Consider the following 14,168-nt stretch of genomic DNA (forward strand, 5'->3'; position numbering starts at 1 on the left):
CATCAATCATTTTGGAGATTAGGGTTAGGGATTTAGCTCAATGTAGAGTTATAAAAGCAAAGCTAAGGAGAGGAGAAAGACACACCATACAACAACACAACATATTGAGAGAAGCATTTCAGTGGTGAGTGAAGAACAACTTCCATTTTAGTGTGTTTGGTTTGAAGAAGGTGCCTAAGTGTAGCATATGAGATCCAGATCAGCCAAGGAGATCAAGGACATGTCTAGGGCCTGATCAACTGGATTGGATCCAGCATATGTTGTAGTTGTATTTTCTTCACTTGGGCCATTATCCTAGGATGGGAGCCCAAGCTGGTTCCGTTTGAGTTACTAATGAAGAATTGATTTGATTGGGCAAGAATTTGTATGTGTGGTATGTGATTGAGATTGGTTGTTAATAATAAATATTTTGCTTCCACTGAAGAATTATGTTAAGAACCTGGATGTGCATTTATTCAGTAGATCTGTATTCTGCTAGGTTAAAAAAGTGCTAGGTGCTAGGTTCAAGAAATTAACAATTCAATGTTCAAATCAAAATTTGAACCAGTTGTGGAGGATTAGAATTCTTCAGCCAATCTTGACTCTCATCCGAATGGTGAGTCAGTGATCAGATGGATAGTTGGTGATATGGCTTGTTCCACATCAATGATGTTGGTTCCATGTCATGCAGTAAAGGTACAGTTGCTGATTGCTGACACCATTTAGAAGAGGACTGCTGATGATGTTCACAGCTCGCTTAGTACTGAAAAGTTGCTTTTGTTCTGGGACAAGCAACTATGTTTAATATGACCATTATGGGAGGGTATAAGATAAATATCATAATGGCCATATTATTTACTCAAGAGTTTCTGTTTATTAGTGTACCTTATTATAAAGTTATGTTGTGATCTAATCATGTTATAAATTAATGTGAGTCCTGACTTCAGTAAGAATGTCATTATTTAGGTGATAAGGTGTTTGGCAAGTTACATAACGTACATTCACTATTCCTCAGAACCTCTGAGAAATGATCAGAAAATGTTCTGTCATCCTTTTCTCAACCTTTTATTGTGCTTGGAGGCTCGCTATGCAATTGGAAACCCTTTTTCCCTTTTCTTTTTTCTCATTTCTTGTTGTTTGAAGGGGGTCGGCTGTTTAATCAACTATGGTTGCCCGAAAGTGGAATCCTAATACATCCTGTTGGTTTAAGAATACATTTTGCTAATGCTTTATTTTTAACTGTGTTTAGATTTCTATTATTAATATACACATGCATGTGCAAACATATATTCACACATAAACACTCTGTTTCCGATGTTGCAAAATTTTCAAATGGGTCCATTTCTGAAACTTTTACTTTTGGAACAGTTTTGTCTAACATGGTCGATATGTAGTTCCTTGAAATTTTAAAAAGCTAATTCTTCATCTGTAGACTGTTATGATTTAGTAACACACTGGTTTGTTTTGGTTGAGGCAAGAGGGAATGGAAGGGGTTGAAGATGCTGTAGGTGGGCAGACATTGCTATCCTTGGCTGTCTGTTTCAAGTAAAACTCAGAGTTGAAGTTGAATTAGAAAGCTTCTCTTTCCTTCTTTGTTTGGCATGGGATTCAAAAGGAATGGGCATGTTCATGTTGGTAATCAGTTGTAGGTAATTGTCATTTTGATCTTTGTATAATTTTTTCTTGCAGTGATGATGATGAATTCTATGACCGGACAAAGAAAGGAGCAAGAGAGAAAAAGGAAGAGAGGCAGCAGATGGTTGAGACTGCAGAGACATTGCTTGAAAAGAAGGAAAAACTTACCAAAGAGATAGAGGATACAAGGGTAGCACTAGAGGCAGAGGAACCTACTAATGAGAAACAAAATGCTGAAGGGAATTCTGAATCAGACGATCCCTTGGATGCATTCATGACAGGAGTGTCATCTCAAATAGGTTAAAGCTTTTACCTTCTATCATGTGTACAATTGTTATTATTTCATTCTAAATTCCCTTTTTATTGGCATCCAACTCTGCAAACGAGATTTCATTAATGTGCATACTCAATCACCTCTTTTGACCTTGTATTTCTGCAAATTTATCTTCATATTTACCTCATATACTTATTAATGATATTTGCCAACTATTTGGCGGTGTATGCTGACTCTGTGAAATCAGGGAATATGTTAAAGGATTAAATCGTTTATAGGTTGGCTAAGAAAATTTATTAAATTTATTAGACGAGGAAAATTATGTTATGTGGAAAAGTAATTACTTGCTAATTATGTTAGATTTGGCAAATGTCGAGAACTAATATCTTAAACGAGTATTTGAAAGATATTTAAATGACCGATGAATCTATGTTTTCTTAATCTACTTAAAGACAGCCAAATGGCAATAAGTAGCTGTAGAGTTCCTTGGTGATAATAATCTTTTAGTAGAAGAATGTAGTGTCCTAGGAAAATTTTGCCCTAGTGTTTCCTTAAGTAACTTAGGGTTTTCAAAAATTCCTTTTTCTTATTCAGATAATGACACATAAATTTCAATAAGTGTGATCTTTAGCAGAACAGTAATACTTTGTTCAACAACATAATAACATTCAACACAATGCTTCAACAATGTCAATGCAACTCAGATTCAACAGTTCCACTATAAACTGAATTTCAACTGACTTAAATTACCGTGCAAACCAAATGTCAGCTATTCTGATCTGCACCTTTGGAAACCATCTTACTAGTATTAACCAGAAAATACCCAGCTAGCTTAGGACTGATGACTTCCTCTTCTGTGTACGGCTCCCCTCAGGAGCTCTTCAAACCCTCTTCACTGCTTGTGAACTGACCCAGAAGATCTCGATCTTGTGACAATCTTGGATCAAAACCTTTCCTGGCCTTAGTCAATAATTCAAAACTCTGTACAGGATCCCGAGTTTCTCCCACGACTTCAGGACTGCCAGCGCATAAGACCTCGGAAACCCTCTGTCTCAACTTGGCACGAATTGAATAGTTTTGGGTACTTCAGATCTGCTACAGGTTAGTATTAGCCATCCGACAGTCTTGGAGTAGTGAGGAAAAGTGACATCCACTACAGAGAGATTCAGCCTGCTTTAGATTAATTTACTCAGGACTTCGATCTGCCTCAAATTCGGATTTTGTCTGTCTAGTAAGCCTTGTCAAGCTTCAGGCAGGAGCTTCGCTGGTCTGTCTTGATTTTTGGCTGCCACAGAGATTTCGGCCTGCTGGCCTCAAATACTTCGGCTGCCTCAGGACTGCATACCCCCGCTCAGAGAAAACTCGATTTATTCCAAAGAGATCTCAGATGAGTTTGTCCTGCCTTTCCTTCGATTTTCCACCACAAAACTCACTGCCTTCACAGTTAGGATGTTTTCCCTGTTGCCAGAACAAACAAATATAAAAGATAAAGACAGAATTACTAACGAGAGTGGAATATTTCACCACCGAAATTAGTTGGAGAGAAGGGGTATTAAAAGGCTCAAAGCTATAGCTCAAGAAAACAAATGATTTGATCCAGACTTGATGATGATTGATTTGATCTCAACTCTCCTCTATTTATAGGTTTTCCATAGGCACTGAAATGTGGGGTTGTGGGTGCAACCCCCAATTTTGGGTGTTTTTAGCCCCAAACGACCCAACTTGTGCCCACCTTTATCAAGACTACAGCCTATGGGGTTGGATAGGCTATTTCATCCTTCATCACCCCATCAATTTGGAGACGACATTACAGTCCTCCTTTACTGAAATTGCTTGCCCTCAAGCAATTTCAAATTGGGAACTTGTAAAACTCGTTATCCTTCCCATGTGGCGTCTTCTTCCAGAAGATTCTTCCATCTAATAAGATATTCCGAAATTACTTTGCCTCTTAGTTTCCTTTCTTGTAGTGCCATTATTGCTTCTGGGATTAGCTCCAACCATCCCTCTTCATCCAAAGGAGCTAGTTTGATAGAAGTAATGACCTGTTTCCCGACAACCTTCTTGAGAGAGGAAACATGGAAGACATTACGAATTTTTTATTTTATTTTGGCAGCTCTAATTCATGTGCTTCTCCTTTTTTCCAGAAAACTTTATAGGGTCCATAAAACCTCAGCTTCGACTTTTCTGCACCTCTTTTCTTAAGTGTAGATTTCCTATATGGTTGCAGTCTTAGAAATACAAGGTCTCCTACCTCAAAACTACGTTCCATTTGGTGCTAGTCTGCGTACACCTTTTGCTGATTTTGGGCAGCGTGGATGTTTTCTTTGAGTGTCCTGAGAATATCCTGACTTTCTTGTTTCCAATCTTTAGCTAATGGGGCCTGGCTGTCTCCAAAGACAATTTCAAGAAAGGATAGACCATCATAACCGTACAGTGCTCTGAAAGGTGTCACCTCAATAAACAAATGATAAGTGGTGTTGTAACAATGCTCCCCGAGGTATAGCCATTTCATCCATGCCTTCTATTGACCAGTCATGATGTTACATGAGTATCATTCACTCCATTTATTCACAATCTCTATCTTGCCATCTGTTTGCAAATGATAGCTGGTACTTGGGGTTAATGTAACGAACAAAGTTCGTGTACTAAGAGGAATACTCTGATACCAATGTTATGAACAAAGTTTGTACTTAAGTTAAATACTCCAGAAGACTTGGAATATATAGATCTCCATTGAAGATACAAGAATATATATTAAAATGTATGAATAAGAATGATAATGCCAATGAGAGTGAGGGCCTGATTATATACTCTAGGCAGGTACCTCTTCATGGAAGGTCATGTCTCATTTAGACAGGCCTCTTCAATACTAATCAGTATTATAATTATCATCATTATTTATATTTATATTATTTTTATATATTTTATTCATAGCATTGCCTTCCTCTTCAAAAAAATGTCCTCAAAGCATGTTGATGAAAAGGCTCGATTTTTTATTTTTATTTATTTTTATCTGTTTCGAATGTCTTCTTGTATCGGAATTGTCATCTTCGTCGATACAAGACGATATGATCCTTGGAGTGATATATAAAATTGTCGTATGAAGGAAGGATGTGACCATCCTAAATTAATCTTCTATGGAATCTTTCGATTACTAGAAACTTGTGATGAATTGTTATCCCTGGGTTGAGTTGTGTGCACTTCATTATCCTTTTGAACATAAGTTTGTTGTTTATGCTCTGAGTGATATGGATTCGTAGATTGCTTGAGATGTCTATTCTTGTGATTCAGATGTAGATAAGGAGTTCTTTTGGTTTGTCCTTCCTTTATCATGTGTGTGGCAAGATTCTAATTTACTTCAGGTTCTAATGTCATCAAGTTGGTTACAGAATCTTCACTTGGGTTTTTCATCGTTTGGACTGCAACTTTTGTATGTGTTCTCCTTCCAACTGGGTTGTCATCTTCTTGAGTTCTAATATTGACTAGTTTGGTATTTGTTCCTTTTTGTTCAACTTGGATGCTATGTCTGAAGACTTCGATATGTCTTTCATGTTGAATTATTCTAGCTTGTTTTTCAAGGATTTCTTGTCATTTTTAAGTTTCTTAATTTGCGTCAATAATTTCTCGTTGTGGTCCTTGAGGCGAGTAACTTCTTCATTCTTGTCCACGGTGATTTTGTTAATTTCCTTTTGCATATTTTGTATTGCATTTTTACTTTCTTGAATAATGACTTTTGAAATTTCTTGTATATCTTCTGGTGTTATGGAATCTAGCTTCACTGTAATATCCTATAATGTTATCTTTTTCTTTTTGTATGAAAATATCAAAAACGTTTTCTTTATATTTAGGATAATAGATCCTAATGAATCGATCAAGGGCAAACCCATAATTATATCACTATTGTTGCAAAATAAGGTTTTAATGGTGAATTGCAAGACAAAAGTATAGTCTCCAATACATAGTTGTAGATTGCTTATGTGTGTCAACAAAATTCATTTCAATTATATTTGATTCAGGAATCACTAATTGGTTAGCACATTTAGTATGAACATAATTAATTTTGAGTAGAATCAATAGAGATGATAATATCATTTTCTGCAAGTGATCATTTGATTTTAAATAGAACACCGACACATATACTAAAAGTTTTAGGAAATCTTCCGTCTTTCATTTCTGAATTAGACTCAATTTTTTCCTCGTCAGCGATTGTCTCCATTTTTCTTTGTCACAATGAACTTAATGTTTTTTTAAAAATAACACTTTTATCCTTTATAACAATACTTTTATTTTTTCGTTAATTTGAACGTCAATACTTTTAATTTACCCCTCTTTTTTCTTTAAATGATGTCTTTTCCTTTTTAAATTAATATATATATATATATATATATCTATATATAAACTTTCTGGCTATATATATATTCGTAAATATCGAAGAAAATAAAAATTGGCTTTCACAATAATGTTATTTTTTTAAACCTCTTAAACCTTTAAGCTTGAAATATTTCTTCGAAAATTAAAATTTTCAGACGTTGAGGTGTGACTTTACGAATGGATGGAATCGAAACGATATGCGGAGGTGTGACATTGCGAATGGGTGGAATCGAAACGATACGCGAAGGTGTTTTGATTTGGAACAGATTAATGGAGGATTGAAAAAGGGGGGCGACGGAGTAGTCAGATGGAAGAATATGTCGGGTTGTCGGAACTGACAGGGAGAACGGTCGTGAGTGTGGTCGATTGCGGAGTTGTGAGTTCCCAGAGGTTTGTGTGTCAGTCGGTGGGTTCTTGCAGTGGTGGCGGTGGTGACAATGGGCAGGGTTTGGCGGCAGAGCATATCTTCGCTGACAGAGACAAACCACGACAACACCGATTTTTTTATTTATTTTGGCTTTCTTTTCATTTACATATATTAGTATGTAACGAACAGGAAAAAAGAACGTTGATAGCAGGTAGGACTGCGGCTATTGTCACCAAATTGATGGCGTTGATTGTTGCGTGGTTGTACGAATGGTTTGAGCGGTTGGAGTGATGGGCTGTTCGATGGGTTCGAGCAGCGTTTTCAAAAGCAGGATATATGCGACTTTGGTTTGTGTCGAATTTGATTAGTGGTGATAGTAGTGAGCCACGGTGGTGTACTGAAGCGACCAAGTACTTGTGGCAGAAGGGGGGACGGTCCAATCGATCATCAGTGACTCGAGAATTTGTTGCCCGTTCAGTGACTAGGTAAAGTGGATTTTGGTTTTTGATTTATTTATTTATTTACTTTCAATATAGAACTTTGATTTATTTATTTATTTTTGTATTTTGGTATTTTTTCACTCTTTTTTTTTTAAATATGTATCTCCTTTTTTTTATGAATATGTAGTCTTTTTTTAACATATATATATATTTTAAACTTTTATTTTATTTTTATTTTTTAAATTTTGTTTTTTTATTTCTCTTTTTTTTTCTAATTTCCATTTTTTTAAAAATATCTATGTATATATATATATATATATATATATATATAATTTTAATTTCCCTTTTTTTAAAATGGTCGAAGGCTTGAGGATGAAACTTACAAAATGGATAACCTCCACACTGTGTAGTGAAATGCTTCAACAACAACAAGGTTGATGAATTTTGTCGGCAAAAGACTTGGATCGAACGACAAGGCTCTGTGTAGCGGTTGAGCAGCCTGAGGATCACACTGCTTTGATACTAATGTAACGAACAAAGTTTGTGTACTTAGAGAAATGCTCTGACACCAATGTTACGAACAAAGTTCATCCTTAAGTTAAATACTCCAAAAGACTTGGAATATATAGATCCCCATTGAAGATACAAGAATATATATTAAAATGTATGAATAAGAATGATAATGCCAATGAGGGTGAGGGTATGCTTATATACCCTAGGCAGGTACCTCTTCATGGAAGGTCACGTCCCATTTAGACATGCCTCTTCAATACTAATTACTAATAAACTAATCATTATTACAATTATCATCATTATTAATATTTATATTATTTTTATATACATTTTATTCATAACAATTAATTTTGTCTTGACTAGCCTAAAGAGTTCCTGCCAAAATGCCCGCATGAATCTGCTATCTCAATCACTGACTATATTTAAGGCAGTCTGTGAAGCCTGAAAACTTCCTTGAAGAAAAGCTCTACTGCATGTTTCGCTGTGTAACCAGTGGGAATTGCAAAGAAATGTGCAAATTTCATCAACCTGTCAACCTCTGTATAGATGCAATCTTTGCCTTGTGTTTTGGGTAGTCCTATAATGAAGTCCATTGAGATGCTTTCCCATTTTTGTTATGGAATTGGTAAAGGCTAGAGTAAACCTATAGGATAAGTGTGCTCGACTTTATTCTGTTGGCATGTCATGCATTCCTTAACATATTTTAATACGTCATCTTTGGGACCTTTCCATCAAAACCATTACCTAATCTGTGGGTAAGTTTTGAAGAATCCCTTGTGTCCGGTTGATGGTACATCATGTGCAACCTTCAAGATTTTCTCCTTAAGCGTAGATTCAGGAACCATCTTGTCCTTATAGTAAATGACATCATTAACTATTGTGTACTTGTCATCTTGAATGAGTTCATCCGTTAGTGCACCGACAATTTGTTCTTGAAATACTCCACCGAGAGGTGAGCCTTTTAGTCTTCAGTGAGCTCTATGAGAGAACATGTTGCTGGTTTTCTGGAGAGTGCATCAACCACAATATTCTTCTTCCCCTTTATGTATTCAATTTCAAAATCATAAGCTTGGACCTTGCCTACCCACTTTTGTTGTCGTTCATGTTACCCACCACCCATTGGTGACCCCATAGGAGATTTTTTCTCTTAGAATTGTCTTCACCCGACAACCAGCAACCTCGACAACCATTAGTGTAGCCAATATTGTGCCAATTGATCTTCGTGCCCTGAGCTAGTCATACGTCCCCTTGCCCATCTGTTGAGAGCATGTGTTTGAAGGTGGGCCATCTAATCTTGATGGTATGTTTTTCAATATGCGATCGTGTGCTTATGCTTGTTTTTCCTTGGGCACACTTGGGTATGGATTATTGGGTGACTTGGAAGGAGGAAGGGTTTTGACTATAGTCTTGTTCTCTCACCTTAATTGGGGGGTTAATCCTCAACCCTAATCTCGTGGGATCTCCCCTATTGACTTATAGCTTTAGGATGGGCACTACTTGGGAAACCTCGATTTTAGTGGCGCGGTCCCATTTTCCCGTTTCATATTTTTCACTCCTATCTGCACATTACATGCCTTATTTCAACATCTTCCCTCTTTGGGTCCACATGGCTCTGGTACTCCCACTCCCCTTGTCTACATGTTTAGGTCGGGCCTGGAATGTTAACCAAGAGATTGATGCAGCTCATTTTTTTTTTTAGCATATCATGGCCACATACAAAAGGAAATAATACCACAAAATGCAAAATATGGTCAGGACGTTAAAAATTAGCGCGTGGGAAAAAGCCAAACATGATCTCTACTCCTTATCATTATGGCTATCACCTTGGTTCCGAGGGCCCCTATGAGTTCCCTCTGCATCATTAAGGAACCCATGCATGTCCCAACCCTTGGTGGACGATGAACTACCCCACCCTAAGGGGGAAATAACTGCTTATATTATACACAACATGCTCTCATCTCTTGGAGCCCCGAGCAGTAGAATATAATAAGGAAGGGTGGAAAAACAAAGGTCGAGGTAACTCATGTTCCATGCTTGCTCCCTCCTACATTCATACACCCAAATATGTGGACATCTCTCAGCATTATCACCCTTGAGTCAATGGCATTTGGCCTTGAGACCCCCGTGTCCCCATCCACTGCATCATTATCCACATGAGACCTAACACTTGAAGGATGTACCTTGGACATGTCCTTCCTTTTAGGGGTTGGGAACACCTAATAGGGTTGTTCATTAACCACTCCTACCTAGGTAGGTAACAACATTGCATGCTCAAAGCACCAAATTGCGAAGAGAAACCCACTATGAAGTCTCATTTTTGCCCTTGACTAACAAGCTTATTCACTCAATTGCGCTAATGAATTATTGTGTCTGAAGGTGAGTAGACACATTGGGTCTTATACAAGATTGGTAGGTGGTTTCATCATGGGCTGGGCAACTTAACTAAGGCCTAAGCCCACCTGAGTATCTTATTGACACTTGTAGGGGAAACGTTGAGAGCCATGGGTTTCCATCATGTGAAAGAGCATTATCTCATGCCATGGGCAGCCTCAGCACCTTCAACAACTTGTTCATTGCAACACATTATATGCAAGATGATGCACTTGGACAAGCAGTGTCCCCAACCGACTTTACAGTATATCTAGGGTTTGGCAATTGATCTGAAGCCCATAAGAGGTTTGTCTCATCCTTGAGATATGGGAGATGTTACCCACCACCAGTGGGTAGTATCCATAGGAGAAAATTTTTCTTCTAAATGGTCCTCAGTTGGTAGCCAACAACCCCTTGCAGCCTGCCAGATAGCTCGATGTGCCACTATCTCCACCACCTAAGCCAGCCATATGCTTTCTCGCCCATCTGTTATGATTGTATGTTTAAAGGTGGGCCTCCCAACCCCGGAGGTATAGCTTTTCATTGTGTAGTTGGGTATTTTTGTTTACTTATCATGGACACTTTTTGGCATGGATTAGTGGGGGGATTCAATGGAAAGAGTGGGCTTGGTTTGTACTCTTGTCCCCTCTGTCCAATTTGATGGTTACCCTTGTATCCTAGCCCCATGGGACCTCCTTTATTGGCTACTAGATTTAGAAGTGGCACAACATGGGAAACCTCGATTTTGGTTGCGTGCTCTCGCTTCTCGACACCATATATGTCACTCCCCTCCCCTCATTATAACCCCATTCACCATGTTTCCCATCCATGTCCACATTTGTCCACTGGGCCACAAGGAGTTAGCCTCCCCCTCCCCTTGTCCACACCTTGGGTTAGGTATGGAACAATGCCCCAAAGGTTGATGCACAACTAAAAGAAAAGAAAAAGCATAATTTGGCCACTGTCAACAGGAAATGTACCATAACATGTAAAATATGGTCGGGACATATAAATTTAGTACATGGACAAAAGCAAACATGAGCTTTACCCCTTTCATCATGGTCGTCATCCTAGCTCTTAGGGCCCCTGATATTATTTAGGAACCCATGATTGTCCCAACCCCTGGTGGGCGATGAACTATCCCACCTTAAGGGGATATTCACTGCTATACCCTACACATCATGCTCTCATTCCCTGGAGCCCCAAGTAGTTACAAAAGGGAAGTCAATCAAAGGCAAAAGGCATATGAAGAAGGGTGGAAAAACAAAGGCCGAGGTAACTCATGAACCGTGATTGCTCCCTCCTACATTCATATACCCAAGTGCGGGCTTCCCCTATTATAGCTACCCTTGTACTGTGGCATGTGGTTTGGAGCCTTCCCCCTGATGCCCCACTCCATTCCATCATTATATCACATGCCACCTACCACTTGATGGATGTACCATGGACATGTCACCCCTAATAGGGTCCTTGCTTAACTTTCTTCTTGAGCCTAGAGACACTTGTACATGCTAAAGGATGCTATGGAAGGGCATGCCACTATAAAGTGTCCACCTGGTTCCATGATTTGTAAGATCTTTTGCTCCATTGGGAGGCGAGGGGACGCATTGGATCTTATAGGATTGCAAGTGGGTCTCCATTTGGGGTTTGGTCTCGCTATACGGGGTCCAAGCCTTCAAGAGGGTCATATTGGCATTTGTAAGGTGAGCGTTGAGAGCCATGAGCCTCCACCATAGCAGAGAGCAGATTGTCACTTCATGGATCCTTCAACACCATTCATTGATTGCTCGTGTTCCACCTTTTTGGATGAGGATGATGCACGTGGACCACCATGTCCAGCGGACTTCACACTTGTACCACACACTTGGCAGATGTTCCAAGGCCTAGATGAGGATATGTATCGCCATGGGAGACAGAGGGAGGGATTATGTCATCATTATAGCCCTTAAAGATGGTATACAAGCATTATTGATCCACTTAGAGATCCATGAGGATGTCATTGTGCCCCCCGTACCCACTGTTGAAATTTTTAAGTTTTACCCGTTAGAAATTTTATCTGTATTCTCTGGTTTATTTTGCCTACTTGTTTAATTACTAACAAGTTATTTAACCATATAAATACTAAAATAAACACAATACAGTCTCAACCATCTACAAATCAATAGCTGAAAGAAATAGACAAACACATAAGTGACAACATTATTTTTGGACAATCGTCCCCGGAAAAACCCAATTTGAGAAAACTGGTGCAATAGTTCTGAGGGTTTTATTATTAAGCAGCTTTTCTGAGTACACTAGGTGCCAAACTGGCTCACCCGACAGAGATAAAAATCTGGCAGTAATACCTCTCTTTGGAAGTAGATATTCTGAAAGTCTGCCCCACGAAACCCTCTCTAGCACAATTTGAAGCACTGCATCAGCCCTCTTGGCCTCTGCGTCAACCCTCTGAGGCTCTGCGTAGCCTCTCTAGCACTTTGCGTCACTTCGGCAGCCTCTGCGTGGATGATGCAAGGCCTTTTGGCCTCCGTTATCCAAATAGAAAATGGCATCAACCCATGGTATTCATCCACCCATAGTATTCATTCACCCATGGAATTTAACTATGGTATTGTAAGTGGCATCCACCCATAGTATTCATTCACCCATGGAATTTAACCATGGTATTGTAAGTGGCATCCACCCATGGTATTGTAAGTGGCATCTACCCATGGTATTTTCCCATGGTATTGTGACATCCACCCATGGAATTTACGTGTGGTATTGTAACCGAAAAAGGCTATAAGTAACAAGTCGCATTTTATAAAATGACAGGTTGTCCACCACAATGTAGCTTTTACAATTATTCTCCGTTTTAATAAAATGTTTCTTTGTGGTTTTGTTTATTGGGAATTCTCGTCTTTTTCTTCTGGCAATTCAATTTTTCATATCTTTTTCTTCTGACAATTCAAATTTTTAGATATTTTTCTTCTGGCATTCTCTTCACATCTCTTTTATGCGAAAAAGAGGAAAAGGAGAAGGTCAAAGAAGGACGAAGAAAAATCAAAGGAAGTCAAAATGCTTGGATTAGTTCTCTCTCAACCACGTGCAAGTCGAAGTTAGGGTTTTTGCATTGGGGTTATCTTTGGTTCGATCTTGGAGGAAAGAGAAAAAGGAAGTCAAGCAAAGGTCACTTAGGGTCTCACTAGCCCTAAGTCTCAAGGAGAGACATGCGAAGGGGAAAGGAGGCCATACGAAGAAGATCAAAGTCTTCTTGAGGAGCAGCAATTGTTGCTGGGAGACAAAATTTCGGATCTGAAGTAGGAGGTTGAAGATACTGTAGTAGGATGCCGAGTTGATCTTGATCTTGGAGTGTATTTGTCTAAGTCACTAGGTCATGGTATCCGTTAATTGAAGGATCTAGATGAAGAGAAGAGATTTAAGGGTTTTCCCCTCAAGAGGAGGGGTTCTGGCCTTGGCTTGCAACCAATATACTGTCATTGTTCTTATTGTTTTGGTAGCTATTTGATGTATCTCACACTAAAATAATAAGGAACAAAGCTAATAAGGAAAAAGGTAACAAAAACAATTATAAAGTTAAAGAGAATTAACATATTCACTGCCCTATTGAATTCTCAACATGGTATTAGAGCTAAGGTTATCTAAGGGCATCATGAAGATATCCTCTACAGTGAAGAAGTTCATCAAGAAGATCGCAAGCCATCTCAAGAAAAGTATCAAGGAAGCATGAAGTTTGTATCTTCTTCAAGGAAGGTATCAATCAAAGAAAATGACGAAGGTCTCTTCTCGGCTCTCTTTGGCACATTCCAAGATAAAGACATTTGGGTAATTGATAGTGGTGCATCAAGGCACGTGATTGGCCATTCCATTCGATTGAAGGCCTTATCAAAAGGAAAATCCACTTATTTAGTGGAACATGGAGATAACAAGAGCTATCCCGTGAAAGGTATTGGATCAACCTCCATAAAGTTGGAAGATGGAAGCAACATTCACCTCAAGAAGATTCTATTTGTTTTGGGTTTGCACAAGTACTTACTTTCCATTTAAAGTCTAGAAGATAAGGGTGATAGAGTAGCCTTCATTAATGGAAAGTTCGTTGTATGGAGTAAAGACTCAAGTATAGATCAAGCTAAAGTCATTGATATTCGAGAAGGAAGACTTTATAGGTTGATATCTCCTGTGGCCCAAGCCCTAGTTCACATTGAAATTTGCCCATGTGAAC

At 38.6% G+C, this 14,168-nt stretch overlaps 1 protein-coding gene across 1 annotated transcript in view; it reads left to right on the top strand.

Annotated features, from left to right (window-relative positions):
* LOC149169188 (SMAD/FHA domain-containing protein) overlaps positions 1-14,168 on the top strand; it is a 432,141-nt gene that overhangs the window by 317,097 nt on the left and 100,876 nt on the right. The window contains 1 exon segment of the mRNA XM_089428601.1: positions 1,669-1,913. Within this exon segment, the coding sequence (XP_089284727.1) occupies positions 1,669-1,913 (245 nt within the window).

This window comes from Pinus tabuliformis, chromosome 4_2 (assembly GCF_031772625.1).
Source record: "Pinus tabuliformis cultivar Carrire ecotype Pingquan chromosome 4_2, CPIR1, whole genome shotgun sequence".
NCBI lineage: Eukaryota > Viridiplantae > Streptophyta > Pinopsida > Pinales > Pinaceae > Pinus > Pinus tabuliformis.